The 22,783-nt window shown below is 41.5% G+C and overlaps 1 protein-coding gene across 1 annotated transcript in view; it reads left to right on the top strand.

The window, feature by feature from the left end:
• Nucleotides 1-1,720: 1,720 nt before the first annotated feature.
• The window catches only part of col27a1a (collagen, type XXVII, alpha 1a), a 77,226-nt gene continuing 56,163 nt past the window's right edge, over nucleotides 1,721-22,783 (top strand). Inside the window, exons 1-4 of the mRNA XM_044334086.1 lie at nucleotides 1,721-2,174; nucleotides 6,454-6,524; nucleotides 11,914-13,433; nucleotides 17,501-17,554. Of these exons, the coding sequence (XP_044190021.1) occupies nucleotides 2,122-2,174; nucleotides 6,454-6,524; nucleotides 11,914-13,433; nucleotides 17,501-17,554 (1,698 nt within the window). The 5' untranslated portion in view covers nucleotides 1,721-2,121. The remainder of the gene's footprint in view (nucleotides 2,175-6,453; nucleotides 6,525-11,913; nucleotides 13,434-17,500; nucleotides 17,555-22,783) is intronic.

The raw sequence follows: 22,783 nt of genomic DNA, 5'->3' as shown, positions 1-22,783 counted from the left end.
TGCGCTAGCAAGCGCAGAGTTTGTAATTTGGAAGAAGGGGGCAGAGTCGCTGTGGCTCATTGGAAGTATATGGGAGGGTCTGGTGGCACCCAGCACTGAAACACAAGGGACAGAGTATGTAAAGGGGACTGTAAAGAGGACGTTAATGACTTGCATCCATTAGCACCCACCCCTGAGGCCGGCTGACCGACGGCCTGAGGCTGAGATGCAAGACGGATCGCCATCGCTAAGACACACAGTCATCCCCGCCTTAACATTCAAGTCGACCTTTCTGTTCTTAAGGCCTCTGGCCAGTCGGCTCAAAGAGCAAGTGCTAATGGACCAAAGTCCCTAACACGCAGCATTCATCTGAACAGCCAGTTTGCTGTAATACCAATTTATAGTGAATTATAGTGGCTATTCATTCAAATTTAGTGAGTTTAAGGTGGTGTTTTGGTGATAAGATCCTCCTATTTCAGAAATCACCCAATTATCCACTTTAAATTTATTTAATTACAATAAAAACAAGATTGCAAAAAAAGCATTTGTCCTTATTTAGAAAATTATCTAAGAGATGATCGGCCGACGGCCAAACAGGTGTGTGTTTCTCAGCAATGCCCAGAGCTATTAGCTCAACTCCTGTAGGAGGCGTTAGTACTGTTCATTCATGTTTAGTACAGACATTTGTTAGACAAATGCAAAGCTCACTTATTTCATGCTCCTTATATATATATATATATATATATATATATATATATATATATATATATATATATATATATATATAATTTTTTTCATGATAATAAAGAATCTCTTCTTCTGCTGACACTTCTGTTTCATGCTCAGTCTCATGAAACCCATGAGTTCCTGTTATTTCTTCAACAATTTTGAGAGGGGAAGGATATGATATTTGTATATCTTCAAAGAACATTTTTTTAAGGAGGAAGGGGGGCGAAATTTTGTAAGGAACAAATAAATATCTTATCATGCTGTTAAGTAAACACATTCATGACACACCTCAAACAGATGTCTTGTAATTACTGGCTCTTGTGGCTGTGCAGAGTTCTTTGGAAGTCCTGATCCTGCGCCAGGCCGTGACCCCTCTTAAGGTAATGGGAGCTGATCCAGGTGCTATCCCTTTCTAAAATGTCTCCATTCACACTTCTGTAACACAATGGGTAAAACTGCTATCTAAATAGTATTAATAATAATATTGCAAAATCTGTATGACCTGTCCTGAGATTGTGCACATGGTTCCATCACATTGTGTGTGTGTATGTGTAACAAGAGAAGAAAGATCTTTCCAGAAAATGACTACATCTTAAATCATTCTCTGTCTGTTTTATAAGGGGTTACTCCTATCTGTTTTCATATTCTTTACTCGTAAAGTTCACAGTAAATGTCTTGCTTTGCTGGTAAGTTCTCACAAACCATTTTTCCTGAGAAAATTAAAGGAGGATGTTTGAATGGTTTGATGTAATCATAGGTAATAGTGCCTTTAGAATTACCCAAATTATTCCACACATTGAGGGATGACAAGATGGACAAATAAAGGACAGCCTCTGGAGCAGCTGTAGGCGTCCCTGCTTCAGCAGTTTCTGTCTCTGAAGTGCTGCCCACCGAGTGTCACCGTGGTTCATTCATCTGGTTTACCGGTGCATGGGGTTTTGGATAGGATCCATGTGGCCACCCCCTGGAGAAGGCGTGTAGTTGCTCGATACAACCGCTGGGTTTGTAACTTGACACCTGGCTGTGCGGTGCATTTGCCATCGCTTTACCCACAGAAAGCCTATTTAAAAAGGAAAGGGATGAGTCCAACGCTCCTGACTCCGTAACCCCCCTCTAAAAGAACCCAGCTTTCTCTCCGGCTGCGCGTCCCTGAATCTGGATCGGCATAAATGAATGAAACACAGGGGAATATCGACAGACAATCGCGCAGGGAAACTCTCTGTCAAACCATCCTGCCAGAAGGAATTTATGTCGGGCTTGACAGGCAAATCAACATGAGTTTTTTCCTGTGGAACTTCATCTCAAGCTTTTCAAATGTGTAAAACGGCGACCGGTGTCTTCTGCCCCCCTTGCAAAGGAGTCACGCTGTGATTAACGGATCAGGTTTTTGACTGCCAGGACAAATGAATACAAATGAATTTAGGCACCCGAAGGAGAGATTGCAAAACCTCTCATCTAGACACAAAGTAAGTGACAGTTATTTTTTTTCATTTATTGTATCGTTTCCGTGTGCTCTGATGAGAGGATGTTGGAAAAGAGCTGAGGTGAGACTTGATCACTGCCGGGGATGAAATGAAGGAACTGTGTGCCTTCATGTGCGTACCTGAGATGTGCCGGCTGGCAGTGGTCCAGCTCACCATGCAGCAATGATGTCCACTGGGGACTATTGAAGCTCTGTAGGGGTCTGTTTGAAGCACCGGTGTCATTTGTTATTTGTATGACACATAACATAACTTTGCCAAAATATGTAGATATTTCTCGTGTTTGTACCTTTTCCCTCTATATTTTTATTTCAAGTAGACAAAAATACTAGTCACCAGGTTTATTTGGAAGTAGTTTATGTAGGTTATATCTAATTCAATATTTCCTCTTATCTGTTTACTTCTGCGCCAGACAGATTGTGAAAACAAATATTGTTTATTTTATCCTCTGTGGCATTTTTTTTCAGTTCATGCAGGAACATTGCCATAATAGTGTTTACTAAAGTGACTCATCTGATTGAGTAAGCAAAACAAGCAATTATTTAGATCTATAAAGTTTCATGAGAGGTAAATCAGCATCCACTGGTGCGTGTTAAATTTGTTAGGATGCTTTCCATGTTTTTCCTTTTTACGCACAGAGCCCGCAGCCAATTTTTACGCAGGATAGTAAAAGCAGATTTTTTTAAAGGTGAATGAGAAATCCAACTTTAAACAAATGTCTATTGCACTTAATGGCTAAAACCAACATCAGGTTTTGCAATAGATTCCCTGACAACATCTACTTTTCAATATATATATATAAAAAAACACACACACACATCTGTAAATGAGTTAAGTGCTCAGTGACATAAAATGCAGATGTTATGTGCATGTGTTTACAACATCGGGCTATTGTAATATATGGGGTGAAATGTTTGGGCTTGTCTTGGCATCAGCTTTATTCTAGTGAAGTACACGCATCTTCCAGCTGTCTAGTTCATACTGAAAAGCTATTCATTCATTCATTTATGCGTGCACGCGTCAGTTTAACCATAGATTAATATTTGGTTTTATTGCGCAGTCAGCATCTGGTTTGGTTGATGGTTCAGTGGCTAGATGGAAGAGATACAATCATCTAGGGAGATGGAAACTCCGGAGATATGACCCACCATTGCCCCCCCAGTTTTTAATTTTTCCATCTATTTTTCCACAATTTACGCCACCTGCCTGGATGTTGTGTAGAAATTATCTTTCATGTGTTAGGGAAATTAAAATAATATATATACACACATATATATATGAGGTTTCTGTCCACACAAAATTAGCAGCTGTCCAACAGTGGTATATCTACATGGTTCATTGAAGATGTACATGTATTACGATTTAGTGAAGAAAGTCTACCTGCGAGGTGTCAGCCATCATTCACCACATGTCCACACGGTGTCGCTCTTTATAGCTCATTCTATTGTGAAGCATTGCAGTTATTCTGGTGAAATGTATTATTGTAGTATATTTTGACAATAATCTACATTGGGAAAAAAACTAACTAACCAAATTTCAATAATCTAATATGTAGCCACACAAATACTTTCTGAGTTAATCAGTATTGCTATGACTCAGTTAACTAAAGTAGTTCTTCTATTTCTAAATCCAGAGCAGGATATCACGATGAGTCACACACAATTTAACATCTTACATCTCCTCAAACATCTCAAATGAGACTGATGTAGGTCGTATTGATCGGGAAGTAAACAGTCTGAAATTAGAGATCACTTGACTGCAGAAAGAACAGATGATTGACACACAATCATCTTATGAGATACCGGTTACACTCTCCTCATCAACCTCTGTCAGTGTCTATCCATCCATAGGAATTTTCCACTGTGTGTGCGTGTGTGTGTGTGTGTGGTTTGTGTGTGTTTGTGTGTGTGTGTGTGTGTGTGTGTGTGTGTGTGTGTGTGTGTGTGCACTCAGGGGGCAGGATCTCCTTTGGGAAATCTTTTCAGGAATCATTGAGTAGTCCAAGCCCGTGAAAAGAAACGGAAACTACACTGGCCTCTCAGTGGCTTTTTCTCAACCTTTGACTGGTTGCTGGCCTGCAGACAGTGTGTGTGTGTGTGTGTGTGTGGTGGTGGTGGTGGTGTCAGAGGGGAGGAGGGTGGGTGGGGGGGGGGGTGTCGAGAGGATAGAATCAGAGTTTGGACATGTGTAATGCAGTCAAGGATTAGGAAAAGTGATAAAGACAATAATGGCAAAAACATCTCACAAGAGAGTGATGAATTAAAACGGAAACAGCAGGAAAAGAGAACACTGCAGAACTATGACAGTTTATCATCTGACTACTGCTTCAGATTGCACAATGTGACACCAAATAGCTTTGTCAAAACTTTTAAAAAATGAATTTCTTTGCCACTTGGGGAAATTAAAAAAAAAATGTAACAAACATCCAGATGTTCTGACTCACTTTCTCCATCAGTTTATTGCTCAGTCACACTTTTTCTTTCTCGATAACTTTATTTTTGTCTTTCCGCTATTTGTTCCCATTCTTGGCTGTTTGGTGGCAAAGGAGGTGCATGTGCTAATCTCTGTTTAGAGCAAAGATCAGCTGAAATTCAAGGAATAGATGAATTAAGAATCATATTTCCAGTATTACAGAGCAGTGTTCCCCCCCTTCCTGTCTTTGAAATGTGACTTCTGGGGTTTCAAGCATAATATATAGGTTAGACTGACTGGTTTAATGGATGACATAGGAAGAGGTATTGTTCAGCTGGCCTGTATTTTGTCCACTCAGCTTAGCTGAGAATTCCCTCAGGGAGTCATGTCATAGCTCACTGTTGCAGTATGAAAACCACACCAGACAGGGTCCGTGTACAGATGTCAGATCCACTGATTTAAATGTCCACTGTGCACACATATCCACCTCCACCTTCAACTGCTTCACAGAGGAAAAATCCTAACCTGTCTCGTACACTTCAGAAGCACCTTAATGAAATCCTCAACAAACTACCAAGAACTAAAAGCCAAAGAAAACAGAGAATGAGAGTCATTTTTGCTGCAGTAAAAAAAAAAAAAAAAAATCTCAGCGATCATGACTCATTTTCAAAAAACGGATCTCTCCTCAGCTGATAAGACACTGAGTAAGACTGTAACCAGCTGGCAGTCTGGGGGATACACACTCCCTCACACACACACACACACACACACACACAAACCAAGCATCATGAGTAACCACAGCCAGCTGTGTGTGGGGTTGATTATGATGAGGCTTTATTAGCAACAAGGAGCAGACGTAGGCGCCACAAACACGTATGTAAGCACACTGTCACACAAGCACACTTAGATATATGTACACACACTCTGATTATAATCATTCAGGCATTCAGATACAAGCAGCCATTGGTTAATGCAGAGGCTGAAATATTTCTAAAGAGAAAGAAAATATCTGTCCCTGTTTTGGTACACGTTTCCGCGTGGGAAAGTGCAGGTAAACATGTTTATATAATAGTTACCGTCTTTCCCACGTTCATGTATTTGGAGCTCTCGTCTGCTCGCTTGCCTGTGGCCCTCCACAGCCACAGCTGCTATACACATTTCCTCCTTCAGTGTGTGTGTGACTATGTGTGTCTGGATGACCTCCAGCGGTAAACAGTGGCTTCCAGCCTGTCACCAGATCTCGGTCCCCCACTGAGTTCTCAGTCCACTTGCCAATCAGTCCCCTCAGCTCTGCTGCACACCTGGATGTGGTGGGGGTGTCGAGAGAGACTATTTCTATGTGTGTGTGTGTGTGTGTGTGTGCGTACACATGTTGGTTTTGGGAGGAGGGTTGATGGATAAGTCTACTGTTGTATTTGTGTCTTAAAAACCGCAATTTGAAGCTGTGTATGTGTGTGTGAGAGAGAGAAAGAGAGTTGTAAGTGCTTTAGCAGAATCCAGTTCCCATTTGTTATTCAAGTGGAAGCAGCAGCTCAGTTGCAAAGCACATGGGTTTGTTTGAATCTGTGTTTCAGTGTGATGTAAACCTCTAATGAAAACTCTAAACAATGGTTACAGATAGTTATCATATCCTCAAATGATTCATAAAACATCAGTTTTGTAGTTTTGTGGTACCACACAGTAGGTTCCTTAATGACCACATTTTAATCCTCTTAAAGCATAAGATTTCTGCCCTCAGTGGTAAATAACAAGGCAGTTAAATCATTTTAAGAGTTAAACATCAGTAATTGTATGATTCATGACTGTGTCACCGCTGCCTCTCTCTAACGTCCTCTCTTCTCTTCCCCCCCAGGAGAGCCCTATTGCTCTGTACCGTTTTATATTGTACTTGTTACCTGGGACTTACGCAAGTACACTCTGAAGGTAAGACATAGCTTCCAGTCGCCTCCACCTTGCCTCCATTCAGTCGCTTCACTTTCTCACATATTTCTTCCTAACTGCACATTTACCAGTGGAAAAAACAGTAAAACTTATTGGAGCACTGGGGGGGGGATTTTGGAGTTATTCTTTGCCTGTTTGGTCATTGACCAAGCACGTAAACACATTTCTCTGAGAATTGGGCCAACCGTTGCCATGACGACAGGTGTTGAGTAAGCTAAGTTGTGTGAACAGATAGATCATAGATTGAAAGCTGACCGTTATGAAGAAAGTTCAGTCTCCGGACAATCCTGTCTAAATGGTATAATTTACACTGATGAGATGTAAAAGTCGCTGTCACGACTACTGCTGAAGTTGAATAGATTTAAAGTCATGCAAGTTAGGTTATGATAGTGCAAATATTAAAAACAATCCACCATTTTAGGCTACCTTTTTTTTTTTTTTTTTTGATCGGGTGGGTAAAAATAGTTAGAGCAGCTTGAGAAAATTTTGACTTTTTTTGTGCCATTTGGCAGTTTCCCCTGATAAAAAGTCATAGACACAGTCCAGTGAATCAACTCCTTCTCTTTTCTTCTCCAGTTATTGTGATTAAGACTGACAGGACATAAAGTTCAATAAGCCCGACACGCAGAGACTGAAAAGGTGGAAACTTTTTTCCCATTGAAGTTGATATTCGGTTACAAAGTCACAGCTCTGTGATAAGCCTTGTAAAAGCTGTACTTTTAAGTGACGGCTTTTTACTTTTAATATAATGTCTAAAAGACTTGGTGGAGATGATTTTCATTGCTGTAATCGTGCTTTTGGATTTGCCAAGATCTGGATTTGTCTCTATGCAGACCAAGTTGTGTGTTATTTCAAGAAAATATCATCACCCAAAAAACAAGTATGTCAGATGGATGAAAAAAATTCCTGTCTAGAATGGGAGTAAAAAAATTCGGCTGAGCGGGTTTTAGGCTCTGATCGGGTTTCTTGGCGTCTGTCAAATCTGGCAACAACACTGTTGCAGAGTGGCTGAATTCGCTGGTTTGCACTCCCTAAGAGGGCAGCCATATGAATGAAGAAAGGCATCTTCAAACCCGCAGCACAATCAGTCAGTGTGGCTACTGTATAAACCTGTCAATCATTTCCCAGAGAGTGTCTACAGTGATACACTTCTCACACAGCATCACTGCTACGACACTGATTATGTACACGGCATGTTTTTTTTTCTCAAAGAGTGTAGATCTAAGTGTTTTCATATCTGTGGTGCATTCAACAGGCACTTGTTTAGGCATAACTGGACTCTCTTGTACAGCATCACAGCCAAGCCAGAGTAGAGAGAGATTCTTTTGATCCTTTCCCTCCTCAACCAAGTAGAGTAGAAGTAGAAGGGAGAAGCAAAAGGCCAGCGCCAGGCTGCATTTTATGGAGGAAAAAGTTCCTTCTCATCACCCTGTTAAGAAGCAGCATATTCCATAAGATCCTTGACAGACACCTGGCTCAGTGCTGACCAAATGCTTGCCTAAGATTCCCTTTTGGAGTATGAACCCTATACGTATCTTGCATACTGTATTGTGAGATACATTTAGAAGTAAAATGTGGCCTAATGGTTAAGTTGCGTACTAAATTACCACAACATCCCTGATTCGACATCCAACCTTTGTTGCGTGTCAAACACCTTTATCTTTCTCTCTGTTTTTCCTGTCTGTATCTCTACTCTCACTATCAAATAAAGGCAAAATGCCAAAAAATATAATCAAAAAAAAGAAGTAAAATGTTATTTTACCGTGTTTTGTCCTTTAATTACATCATGTGACAGAACTTTGGTTTTCTAGTTTAAACACTTAAACTTCAAATTTCAATCGCAGACCTGATTTCATGGGAATACATGCGATGTGTTGCTGTGGGGATTACTTTTCCATTCAGATATATCATAATGGCTCACTGTAGACTACTTCAGCCCAGCCAAAGAGTTATTTTGAGTGTGTTTGAATGAATCAGTGACTTCATCCTCTACAAGGGATAACATTACAGGATAACATTAGAGTGAATAGCCTTGGACTTTCTATCTGTCCTACTTGAGTGACTTGGCACAGAGTGAGGCAATGAACTCCAGCCATGTGTTAAACACAGGTTTGCACGTGTGTTTACATCCATCCAATATGCTGCACATCTAATACCGCATGGTTAATGTATGCCCCAGTTATAATACAAGTGGTATTTAAACAAAAGAAGTTTGGAGACAGACGTCTATGTACGCAACAGATACATGTAATGCACCCCCCACCTCGCTGCCAAGTCCTGTTGTCCTCTTAGTGCAGAGGAGACCACACAGAGAGGAGAATTCACTGTGTGGATGGGTATACATTATACCTCAAGTAGGTCTTGTTTCTTCAGACTATTTTATAAAGCCCTAATGTTTTGAGGTAAAGGAAAGTCTTACAGCCTCATACAGAACATGGAAAGACCACAAAGAACTGGCTGTATAAGAGAGGCATGCCTCAATTTGGCTCCCTTTTTAATGGACAAAAATGTTTTTTTAGATTTTTTTTTTTTTTTAGCACAATGTTATATGAACAAGTGGGAAGTTAGCACTCAATAATTCCACACTACACACATTATTTTAGGTGAAGTTCTTCCCTTGGGTCTAATTGCTTGATAACTACCAGCGCTCCTACTGTAGGAATTAAATCCTCACCCAACTTTTTTTAAACTTTCCGTGCAATCACATATTTCCAATGTTGGAAATCCCTTTAGTGGTCTAATGAAACAAGCCTTGTATTACAGAAAGACAAGCATCTCATTGAAGTCCTTGCTCTCTATAGCTTACCAATACAGCAACTGTTAGGACCCATCTGTCTGTCCCCTCATCTTTCCCATTTTCTGTCATCTCATCAACATTGTTTTCCCACTTTTCCATCTTTTCACAAGCAGAGCTTCTATACACATGTCCCCATTAGACGAGGCCCAGCGACCACAGGTCAGAATGAGCCCAGAGAGAATAAAGATGTTGAGGGGCCTAGGTCAGAGAGACCGAGCGCTGGGACCCCCGACAACAGGGAGTCAGAGTTGGCTGGTATGCTGGAAACTTTGTTCTGCCCTAGGCAGGAAGATGCTGTGCTCTCTGGTGGTTACTATGGTCATGTTCTGAATGTCCACAACTGACTCTATTGATGAAAAGGGCATAGAAGAGAAGGGAAAACAGGAGGTTGTCTGATGATGCCGATGTCCTTTGGCTCATTAATCCTCTAAAGCCTTAAAACAAAGATGCCATGCCTTCATATCAGTGTAGCAAATGTTTCCAGCACATCTACTTAGACTCAGATGACTCACTTACTCAGATGTGCCCATTGTTGTGGAAGTAATATAATTTACACCAAATGTATATTTAGAACCCGATCTTTGCCCCCTTGTGCCTCAAAATTCACAAATGCATATTTGTTAGCTTGATTGGCCAAATGGCTACTAAGAGAGGATTAGGTCCTTTAGCCTGATTGTGTGTTCCTGGTACTGGCTGCTTTGGCCCTGACTGAGCCCCTTCACAATTACCTCCACCAGCCGTCATGTTTCCCTCTGCACTGGGTGAACACCTACGACAAAGTCCTGTCTCGCTCTGTGCCACGTGACCATGGGGATGAAGGGGTCAGTTATTGGCAACAGAGTCCTTACATACAAAAAATATGGTGATGAAGTGAAGGGATGGATATATTTTCTGCACTTATTTGTTCTCTGTTGCATAGGTAAATGGATTTTAGTGAATTTATCAGTAGCAAGAAAGCACTGGATGTTATTCTTGTTTGAATAGCTATAGCTCTGCATGTTGCAAATGCAAGTCAGAGTTTGCTTTAAAGGTGTTTTGAAGGTGTTCATATTTTATTACAGTGGCTATAGTTGCGTTTAATTAACTCATTTTTAGGATAAAACCCAATTCAGTAACCAAAGTCAGGAAGGCAAATATAACGCAAAATGCTATGCTTGGTGTTTGTGTTGTGGTACTACCAACAAAAGTGGGTGAGTATAGATTATTGATATATTGTAGATAGTACCACATTTTGGGGTGAGCTGCTCCTTTAAGAATTTGCAGGCCTGTGTAGCAATAAACATATGTTGAGGCCATTTGTTGCAGGAACGCTTAAAGCTGTTTTATGCTTCAAAATGATGCCAGAACTTGCCATATTGTGGAGAAGCATGAGGCTGTTAAATACTGACATTTAAAACAAAAGCCACCACAGCACCTGTGTGCAGTATCTACCCACTCGGAGAACATAAAGCAACCATCCAAGGTTGCTCCATACTCCCCTACCATCAGCCTAGATTTATGTCTGCTTGGATCTATACATAGTCATTTGTTTTGGCCTCAAGTTGCGCTAGACAGCCTACAGAAGCATTTTGGTAACCTCAAAACCCAGTGAGTTTATTATTGTTTGTATTTCAGTTTTTGCTTCAACCATCTTTTTTCCATCCCACACGCCACTTTGTGAACTGCTGTGTGTTCGCTGAAAGATGAGTCTGACATGATGTATGGTTGTGATGCTGCCATATCTGTCATATGTGATAGCAATACTGTTTTTATTTTGTTGATGGGAAGTCATTGGAAAATTGGCTCACACGTCAGAGTAGCCAATCCAACAGCCACTGGCAAAAATATATTAAAATATTTTGCTGAGCCTCTCTTGATTCAGGAAGAGCAAATTCTCACAATGACTCCAGAATGTCCTATTAATAATTTAAAGATGTTTAACAGATTCCTTCAGCATGATTGCTCTCATCCATATCTGCTAACTCATTGCTCTCTTGTGTCCTCACAATTGTTTTGAGTGATGTTTGACTTTTTAAAAATACTCCCTTATGACATTTTTTATCCAGCTATCCAGAATTTTCTTTGCTGATGCTTCTTCATTGGCTTCAAGCACTAGGGTACATCTCAGTTATCATATTTCATCTGTCCTAACTCCTGGAAACCGGTCAGATCTGACATCTTTAAGGATGCTCCAAATCTCTTAATTCCTCTCAGAGGAGTGAGGAGAAATGAAATTAAGTGAACTGGGATGTATCCTTTGTCTTATGAAACCATCCTTCACTGTGTACCCATTTTTTCCTGATGATGTATTTCCAGATTCCTCATTATAGCAAAAAAGATAGTAATTTCTGTATGTAGAGGTTACAAAACATATAAGACAGACTTATAGTTATTTAGACAATAATAATATGAAAGAATAATCACAAATTAACAAAACAGATGTATCAGAAGGATAATGTTAAGTCTCCAGTCTTAAAATAAATCTTAAAATACACTTGGCATACTTTTGTTGTCTAGTTGCACTGGTGTGTTAACATCATAAACAAGCCTGTCAGAATTATTTGTACCTCTAACATCGCTCTCCCTTCTATCCAGATGTGGACATCCTCCAAAAGTTGGGGCTTAAGGGAGAGAAGCCGTCACGCTCGGTGCCAACAGGGGTTATTCCATTCAGATCTGGGATCATCCTCAACCAGCGGGCGCACATCGAAGCTCCGTTGCGCTCAGTCTTCCCAGTGGCCGTCTGGCCCAACGTGGCACTGGTCCTGAGTGTTCGCTCACACCGTGTCAACAGTGCTTTCCTCTTCACCCTACTCTCAGGCCGCAGGAAGCTCCTTCTCGGTCTGCAGCTTGTACCGGGCAAACTGGTCCTTCACACAGGACCAAACACCTCGGTGGCACTGCCCTATGAGCCCCATGATGGCCAGTGGCACCAGCTGGCAGTGGGAATTAATGGACAGAGAGTGACTCTATATGCCTCCTGCGGAGAGCAGAGTGTTCATGCAGACTTTGGGTGGGACAATGAGGAGGAACTGGCTCCAGAGCTCCAGGGCTCCTTCCTGCTGGGGCGGACGAGCCAACAGCAAGCTTCAGCACACTTTGAAGGAGCCATCTGCCAGTTTGACCTAGTCCCTTCTGCACAGGCAGCTCACAACTACTGCAGGTACATTAAGAAACAGTGCAGGGAAGCTGACACATACAGGCCTAACCTTCCTCCCTTGCTGCCTATCTTAACACGAGAAACAAACATCACAGCTACCGCTGCTACACCTAAACGTGGTGGCCCGGAAACAGCCAAGAAGCCTACTGGGCTAAGCCTAGCCAGGAGTGTTGCCGCTGCTGCCTCGGCTGTCAGATATGTGGCCCCCACCCAAACAATAAAACCCAATCCTGGGACCATTCCTACACCCGTGCTGGGAACCGTGATGCCAGTCACAGCCCAGCTTGGGCTGGCCTCTCCGCCTCCCAAGACCAGGACCGAAACTGTCACAGCACCACTCAGGACAAGAGTTCCCCCAACAAAACCACCAACCCCGAAGCCCTCCACCTCTAAAGCTTCAAATCAGAAACCCTCCAAACCTACTCCCCCTAAGCCCACTCCTCATAGCAACCCCAAAAAGACAATTGCAGGATCAGACAACAAGAAGAAACCTACTATTCCTGCCACTACCAGCACCAAACCCCCCAAAACAAAGTCTGACTCTGCCTTATCAGACCAAAGTGCAGTCCCAAAGAAACCACAACCTACCACAGCCAAGAAAATATCTCCCAAGCCAAAAGTTACAACATCCAAAGCCACTCTGTCCAAACCCAAAGCAAATTCTGTCAAAGTTGTCCCTTCTAAACCAACAATATCCAAAGTCAACCCCTCAAAATCAACAATTTCCAAAACTGCAACAGCTAAACCCTCCAAGCCAGACTCCAAACAGGTCACCAAGCCAACAAAGCAGGCCAGAACTAACCCCAAGACTCCAGTTACTCCACGACCTACCAGACCGTCACACAATCCAGTAACACCACCTGCTACTGATGGCTTCCAAAGCTGGGAGGTGGCACCGACTCAGTTCTCCCTTCTGGCTGGACCTGTAGGACAGAAAGGAGAAGCAGGCCCCCAGGTAAGCACATTTATTTGCTTCTGAGTTGATAAGTGAGTGTTTGTTTGTGTGCCTGCCCCAAAGAAGGCAAGTAAATTTACAATATATGTATATGGGCTTGAGCACTCTTATTTGATTTGGATCAAGGGCTAGCTAGCACGACATGCTTTAAGGACATAAGGTGCCTAGTGGACTGGTGGGGAACCAGTGTAAAATTGACTTAATATGGTCCCCTTTTTGGCTCTGGTGAGACTTTGACCAAAATGCAGGAGCAAGAAACATGCAGGCTATGCCTCGGCTGTTTGTGCTGGCAGTTGTGGGTGCTGAGTTTGATGGTTTATGTTAGTGAAGTGGTGAAAGTGAAGTGGTCTTTGTCACCATTGAAAGACCAGGTTTGATTCTAGCGCTCTAGAGCTGGAAATAAGAGACCACAGAGATATGTAGGTTAATGTAGCACTATCTCCTTTCCCACACAGGTTAGAAATCCTACTTTTCCTCCCTCCTTTCCTCCTTCCTCTGTGCATAGAACCCTCCAGGCTGGGTGTGACGTGTCAGGTCTGACGCCTTGCCGTCTCTCCACCAGATTCCTCTGTCATAGAGGGCTAGTGGGGGTCACATGGCCCTCCTTCAAAGCTAGGTCAAGGGTCAAAGCAGTCAGTAAACACCATCATTTAGCTTTCCAATGCAGTTGGAAAGGTAGGCAAGGAGCGGGAACACTGAGGCAGACAGATCCATTTTCACCTTTTCCATAGATTTCAGTTCACACCGGGGTTCAGGTTGCATCTCATTTACATCTTGACTGACAACTTGAGCTTACTGGGTCATAGTTGATTTTTTTTTTTTTTTTTTTTGTGGGCAAAGCCTCATTTTATGCATGACCACAGAGCAGAGGAAAGGACTGTGTTAACAACTTCAGAGTTTTGTTCAAATAGTTCAGAATAAGCAACTAAATTGTGTTTGGAGGTAAACTACACATAGTTGACAACACAGTTCGTCGCCTTCAAATGTGGCCTAAGCAATCCAACTTCTGTATCTCCTCAGCATGTTTTGGGTGTGTTGTACTTGTATTTAAAGCCACCCTTTGATTGAATCACCCAGGAGTCATTTTACTGTAAGGTGTGAGCGGGGCCTGTGTGTTTGATACGTGTGCCTTGCTTATTCTTCATAGTGGTCTGTAATTTACTGCTGTAGATTGCAGAGTGTGGTGTGTCTAGAGCTGGCTAATTTACCTCTGTAGCGATGTCCATGCCAGGCTTGACTATCATTACCGTCAACCAAATTGCTGCCATTTAGAAAGCTCTACCTGCAATCTCAATATGAAGTGCTGTAATCCACCATTGAAAAGAGATTGTAGAGGGATGATTAAGGGGTGTTATGATGTCATTTACTTAAAGAGTGTCTGACATCATTTACAAGTGCTGATACTATGCTGAAGCCAAGAAACTTTCATGTTATGCCAAATACATCATATGGTAGGTTACACAAATCTGAGAGCAGCTCTGTCAGTACAAATCTGTGCCTAACCATCCAACCAGAGGAAAATATCAGAACAAAAACGGTAACATGTGGTCCAGCTATTGTTCAGGGTTATGCTGAATTGGCATATTCTACACTTTACATTACATGTGCTTAAAAGTGTGTTTTGTCAGGCTTCTGACTTAAATGGAGTCATAGGAAAGGATCACATATGTTAGACTGGATGTATTATTTATTGTGAGAATCACTGTAGTGAGGACATTTCTGCATAGTGAGAAATGGTTTTGTTTTTTTTTTACTCTATATGTTATTGGACAGTGATAGTTTAGAGATAGTTTAGGGAGTCCATGCAATAAAGGTCCGCTGCCAGAATCAAACCATGGACATTGCGGTTATGTGGCATGCGTGACAAGACTTGGTTTTAAGGATAAGGTTAGAATAACGTGGTTACGGTTAGGCAATTCAATTCAATGCAATTCAATTGTAGGTTAAGGTTAGGGTAAGGGGCAAGGGAATGTATTATGTGAGTGTCCTTACAACTATAGAAAGACATGCATACTTGTGGGTATTTGTAAGCATACGTGTGTGTCTTTGTCTCAGTCTTGCCATGTAGTGCCCTGGAAGATGCCAGATGAACCCAGTCACACTTCCTTCTCAATGTAGCTTGGATTTCATAAACATAAACTCTTTCTCACAGTCTTGCACACACACACACACACACACACACACACACACACACATACACACACATACTCTCTCTCTCTCTCTCTCTCTCTCTCTCTCTCTCTCTCTGCACACATTTTGAAAAATATGAAACTAAGAAGCCAATGAAAAGTCTTGCAGTCATTCCGGTTCTGGTCACTGGCTTTGTCTATCATCACTCCTTCTGCCTTAAGTATCTTTTACTGAAAGACGCAATAGATCCATAATCTGTACTCGTTTCCACAGTGCAGAAGCTGCACTGTGACTGCCAATGGAAAAACATCCAGTGATCTGTTCTGAATGTGATTTATATGTTCTGAATTTTTTAATATGATTATTTATTAATTGAAGCCATATTGGCTTTGAGATCAAATTAAATGAAGTGACTGTTTCAAAATTCCTTGCACATCTAGGCTTCTGTGTTCAGTTAGAGTCTACGTGCAAGCTACTGGAGTGCTTGAATGTTTCCACATTTAAAAAGCTTTTAAGAGGATTAATTTGACATAATGGCAATAAAGGATAAGAAGATAGTTTGTAAAGTTTTATTGTCTAATCCAGTAGTTTTTACTTAGTTTTTAATTAAGGAGAATATTATAACAATTTCAAGCAAGTCAATTCAAGTTATAGTTTATTAGTTGCAGTTGCTTTCACAAAGATCACAGAAAAAGTCTGAATACATAATTTAGATTCAGTTGTCAGGCAGCACAAATCATTCCCTAGTAGGCACACTCAGCACATCTAAACTTCATAACCCAAAACAGCCCATCCGTCTGTGTTTGAAATGTGGTGACTGGAAAGTGCTCACTGACGTGGGAATTTCGTGAGACTTCTTACTCCCTGGCTAGAGAGCAGTCAACAAACGAATTCTCCCAGAAAGGGAGAAAGAATGAAAGGAATATGTTAAAGATGAGCAGGTGCAAAGAGGAACAAAGACACTTGGAATAAACAAACAAGGAAGGAGGGTCGAAGCAGGGGGTGGAAGCGTGAAGATGGACAGGGGTGTGTGTTGATGTTGACAGGTCCTTAGGCCACCATAGTGCCCCACCACCTGTAACAAGAGGGGTGGTCTCAACCATGGAGGTCATCCTGGAAGAGCTGCAGCGTTGGGGGGCTTATTATAATTCTGAGCGATAAAAACCAGAACACAGACGCGCTATACAGTACACAGGTAGGAGCTGTGATCACAATAACCTTTAGACTGAGGTCTTTGTGTATGAGAAGGCTTGTGGCGTTGTTTTGAAGATGAAATTGTTTTTGAAGTTTTCCCCTTGTCTCTTAAAGTTCATAGCCTTGTGAAAATTGAGATGAGGAAACTACAGAAAGGGTACAACTTTCACACGTCAGTAACGGTGCTTTACTGTAGATGCTGCTGCTTTTTTACTAGACCTTCATACCTGTGTTATCTCAGGCATCGGATTTAACAACATGGTAAAAATACTATAATGCATTTTACAGTGAACAAAGCATTTTAGAAATGCTACACGCAGAGGCTTTAACACACATTTGCATCAGGATCCAGATCCCTGCAGGTAGCTCTTGGTTGGCCTCAGCAACCACAAGCCCTCTGTTTTCCCTGACTTCTCCTTTTCCTCTTTTTTGATTAAAAGAAAACGATTGAGCCCGATAAAGCCACACAGGGGCATTGAGTGGCGCAGGAAATGACCTGTTACTTCTAGTGTTACTACGGTTTCCTGACACACAAGAGCAGTACTTCCTGATGGATAAGGCTGAACTCTCATCACCCGGGGAATGAAAAGGTGTCACTTTTTTACCCAGCCTGTCTCTGGGTTCACTGTGGAAATGCAGAAAGGAGTCTTAAAGATCTGATGGTTTCGATAGAGTATGATTATGTGTATAGTATCCCTCAAAAAGTCAAAATGTAGCACTGACTGAATACTATTTCTCTCCAGGGACTGCTTGGACCTCCAGGGAAGCCAGGCCTGCCAGGCAAGAGGGGTCCTCGGGTGAGTCTAGGTCCTCTTTTTTCCTCTTGGTTGCCCTCAAACACCTCCAGCCACATTAAACACACCTCCCTTTGTAACCTCTAGAAATGTTTTTTTCTGGTGTTAGTCTCTAAGATGCTTTTTATGCATCTATGTTAATAAGTTTAAATTCATCATGGATATCTCTCCATATGTGTCTGTGTGTTTGTTTGTGTGTTTGCCACTGCTGCTGATATACATGTTGATTGAAAGCTCAAACACAAACAGTCAGCATAACCCCCCTGGCAGAGAGGTGACTCAGAGAGACAGACAGACAAACAGTCAGACAAGGACAGAGAGGACTGTATCTGTGTGTTCCAGCCTAGAAGGCAAAGTCCTGAACCGTTCTTTTGCACTTACAATAATAACCTGCCAAGCCGGGCTCCCACATCACTTTAAATCCCTCCCATCACCCAGCTGACACACACACACACACACTCTCTCTCACATACTCACACACAAAGTTTTCCTATGCAGGCAGATTGACCATATTCAGCACGGGGCTGCGAGTGCTGACCTCCCACCCCTAAGCATAAACAGGAAAGCTCCTATAAAGACGGCCTTTCAAAAGGCTGCCTGTGCCACAGGATGCCTAATAAAAGCACTGTAAACAGACAGAGAACACATGGCTCCACTGGACTTTCTTCTCCTGCCTGAACTGTTGCAGCAGGCTGCAGCGACACTTCATAGGAATCCCATTCTGGACTAATGAAAGACCTCTTTCTCCACGGCAGTTAAATAGATATAGTCTCATTCGTGGGTCCTCTTTGAAGAATTCCCTTTTACTTCCTCTGTTTCTCACTCTGTCTCTGATGTATGGATTGCCATGAAATTTTGTACAGACATGGTCCCCAGAGGATGAATCCTACTGACTTAAGTGATTCCCTGACTTTTCATATAGTATACAACAAGGTCAAGGGGTTTTGAGTGAAATGTCTCAACAGCTATTGGATGAACTGGTATTAAATCTTGGTACAGACATTCATATTCCCCTCTGGAGGATTTGAAATAATTAACTTCAGTGATCAAAATGTCAAATTTGCTCAAAACTTTTGTTTATGAGCAAATAAATCCAACCACATTTATTTATTTAAACCAACCAAACCTCAGCTGCTCTCTGTGTTTAGCACTAAATGTCAGCATTATCATTGTGAGCCTGTTAGCATGCTGATGTTTAGCATTTAACTCAAAACACCACTATGCCTAGGTACAGCCACAAAGAGCTTGTTTCTTTTTATATATGTTACAGACTTGGATAAGCCTCTGGTTCTTTGTTAATTACTAGACAAACATTATACACTACCCACCCAGTTCAGACAACAGAATCATATAAATACATCAAGTATAAATTATTGATGCTTCATGTCCAATTGTATACGTGCATGCATATTTTGGATGCATGTGCTTTTGTATTTTCATGTGTGTTTTTTAATTATTACTTAATGTTTGCGTCTGTCTGTGTCTGAGAGACTCTTAAGCTAAAGTCTCTGTGATCCCCCACCACTATAGATGTATAAGGAGGTCTTTGTCTGGCTCTAATTAAAGCTATTTAAGCCTCAGCAGCACCTCCCATCCCGTCTCTCTCCCGTTGCAGTTCCACAACATCAATCCCGCTTAGGTGGATTTCTTAAGATCCAAATCAAACTTATCTGGAATAAAACTTTAATTGGGCTTGAAAATTCTAAGTACAGAGCTGCCCTGAACGTAGTTAAGCCAAGTATTATATAAGTATGATTATGCGTGGAACTATTTTTATAGAACAAAGCAGCAGCTATTCTGAAAATATAACCCATATTTAACTGGATAATTTTTTTTACATATTAACTGAAAAATCAGTTCCTCCAGCTTCAGTTGGAGCCTGAAAGGGGTTTGGACAAAAGAAAAATCCCAAAAAGTCCTTAGTAAAGCCTTTATGTTTGTCTCAAACCTCATTCATAAGCCGTATGTATCGACTAATCACCTCACACTGATTTACATCCTGGTGGCTTAGACGCGGCCTTTGTCAGCCACAGCGAACCAGCTGTTGAGCTGCCTGTGGCATTGTCAGTGAAAATGGTTGGTTTGCAAAGTGCAAACAATGAAAACAAGCCTCTTCAATAAAAAAGTACTTGTAAAGGCCATTGGTTTTGATGCCGCTCTAACAGAGGTCACTTGCAAACACGCCGCCAGTGTCTGACTCTGACCTCACAGTCATTTTGTTTAACACATGCACAAGTACACATCAGAACTCACACAGAAGTGTATACACGCTACAACACGGATCCCACACAGCATAGCACAGACATATGTGGCTGTGTTTATGACCTGTCTATATAAAGAGAAAGACATATTATGGTGCTTTCCTGTAAACAAAAGCATTTATCAAGTTTAATTGCTGTTGCCATGTGTGTGCAAACACTGAGGCGCATATACACAGACTCACACACTTGCAAACATGTACTCATGAACACATGTTTACCAAACTCTGCCCAGATAAGAGTATGGTTTCAGTTAGGGAAAAAGAAATTCACTAGTTGATCACTGAAATAATTAACTCCAAATCTGAATTTATGCTGCAAGTTTCTTTAGCTGCAGACTCACAGGTGGCATAGTATGATTTGATCATAAGTGTTGAAAGTCAGACCGTGTTTACAACAAAGCCCATTAAAAAGGCTCGTCTAAAATATTCTGTGTGGGGTGATGTCATGCGTCCAGATTTAAGATCTACCGAGTACACATGCCATGTGTGTGTGTGCACAAACACTGAGGCGCATATACTTACACACTTGCAAACATGTGCTCATAAACACGTTTCCCAAACTCTCCCCAGATAAGAGTGTGGTTTCAATTTGGGAGAAAAAGAAATTCACCAGTTGATCACTGAAATAATGAACTCCAAATCTGAATTTATGCTGCAGGTTTCTTTGGCTGCAGGCTCACAGGTGTCATAGCATAATTTGATTATAAGCATCATCTTCTACGTGAAAAGATAAATTCCAGTCACAGGTTTTTGCTGAAGAGAGAGCCGTTAGGAGCTCTGCCACTTTTTTGCATGACCCTCCGTAGCCTTGGATTACTGGAAGTCTGTATGATGACACACAGAGCACCATTGAGCCCACCAAGCACCACCCATGAACCTTGACCTCTGATCCCACACATGTGAGTGTGAGACGCCGTCGTTATGGCAACCGATGTCAGTACAGAAAGCTCTTGGTAGGAGTTGGTGCCCACGAATAGTCAGGGTGAGTCTGTTTGTAGGTGTATAATGACGACGGTGGTAGAAGGGTGTGAGAGGAAACGTGTGGTGGATGCATCGCAGCTACACAGGCCTGTATCTATTTGAGGGCTGACTGCATATATGTCTGGAGCCTGCTGGGTCAAAAGGGTCTTTGTCTGGGTGGAAAAAAAATCTCTGTCGCCCATCTTTCCTCTTGCTTCCTTTCCAAAACCGCTCCTCTGTCACTAAACCTTATTCCACCGCCTTGCTTCACCTACACTTAAAGCTAATTCAGGTCCCAGATGGATATTTCTCATTGAAAACCAACCTGGAAAACTGTCAATGTAAAGAAATGTCAAATGATTAAAGGTGCTGAGCTCTGCTCAGGGTAGCGTGTTGGCCTGTTTTGGTAACGCTAGGTGACAGAGCAGCTTTTTAAGGGTCTGTCTAATCCCCAATGTAAACTGTGTGTATGGATCTCTCCTCTGGAACATTACTGTAATAAGCTCCAGGACAGTAAAACGCACAGACTATGCTTCAATTCACTATTTTTGCAATTCCCCTTTGGGCGCTATAATGCATTTTTTAATGCCAGATTGTAGGCTAAATGTTTGGCTTTAAGTTAGGTTTCCATCATAATTTTCAAACTTGTCATTGCCATTATAAGCTATTATTGGTATTGTTGTAAATGCCTAAATAACACTATCGATAATTTAATATTTCCTTTTTCATATACTCTGGTCACCGCATGATGTATTTAGCTCTAAAAACTTTGGTACAGCTTCATTCGCCCTGTCTGCTTCTGTTACTATGAAGTTTTATTGTAATTTATGTGGCATCGGGCTGCAAATTCTGCTCTTTTCACTCAGCAACGGCAAGGCATGCTGTTGCGACTTTAACGAACAGTGAAATGATTTCCTGATTCCTCAGAAGCCAAGTTTCTACTGTGTGTGTGCAAACCGCGATCTTTAATTATGAAGACGTCCAAGGGTTTTACTTGCTCTCTTGATCTAATGTTAGTTAATCAGTTTTTGACCCTTCAGCTCTCATTTGGCACAGCATCATACAGAATCTCTTTTATCTTTATATACTGTACATTAAAACTATCTTTACGAGCTAGTGTTGAATTTCAGACTGTGTTTACAGCAAAGCCCATTAAAAGGCTGCGTCTAAAATATTATGTGTGGGAATGTAACCTTGGGAGCGATGTCATGCATCCAGATTTAAGATCCACTAAGTACATATACAGTATTTCCTGGTTGGTTTTAAGTTGCACTTATGGTGCTGATATAAAATTTTGTAGATTCAAGCACAGATATTTATATACCTCAGAACAGGCAACACAAAAGTTACGGTAACATGAAACATTAGGAGCTATCATTTGTTTAGATTTTGACCATTTTGTCTCAACTTAGAATCACTATGAAATGGACAAAGCTAGCAGCGTTATTACCACAGGAACCACAGTAACGTCCTGCATCACTGTTCAGAGGTTGGTGGTTTTTCATTTGATAGCCCTCAGCTTGTGTGCACCCCACCCTCGCCTTCTCTAATTAGACACCTGTTGTGAGAGAGAGGGACAAAACATGGAGACAAGAGAGCACAGTACCAAATGTCGGTGCCAGCCCGTGCCCAAACTGCCCAAACTGCGGTAAACCACGGGGTTAATTTTGAAGCATGTAATTCAAACATGTCTAGTTTGTTTAAGTTTATTTTGGGCACAACAGCGCCCCTTAGCACTGTCTGGACACACTAACTCTCGAGGGATCGCCAGCTGCAAACAAAATGAAAGGGGAAGAGAGTGTGGGAGGAGAAGAGCCAAGATCAATAAAACTTCCTTGGAATGAGAATATCACAAATGTAAAACACAGCAAATAAAAAACAGATCAGACTTCCGAATGTTCCAGATTTTGTGAAAACCATGTCTTCAAATTACATTACATTACTACTATTAGATTTCTTTTTTAAAAGGATATGGCTGGCGATTTTCTATATCCTTCTTATTGTCAACAAAT

This window comes from Thunnus albacares, chromosome 18 (assembly GCF_914725855.1).
Source record: "Thunnus albacares chromosome 18, fThuAlb1.1, whole genome shotgun sequence".
NCBI lineage: Eukaryota > Metazoa > Chordata > Actinopteri > Scombriformes > Scombridae > Thunnus > Thunnus albacares.
The sequence above is the reverse complement of the archived record's forward strand: the minus strand, read 5'-3'. Positions and strand labels throughout refer to the sequence as shown.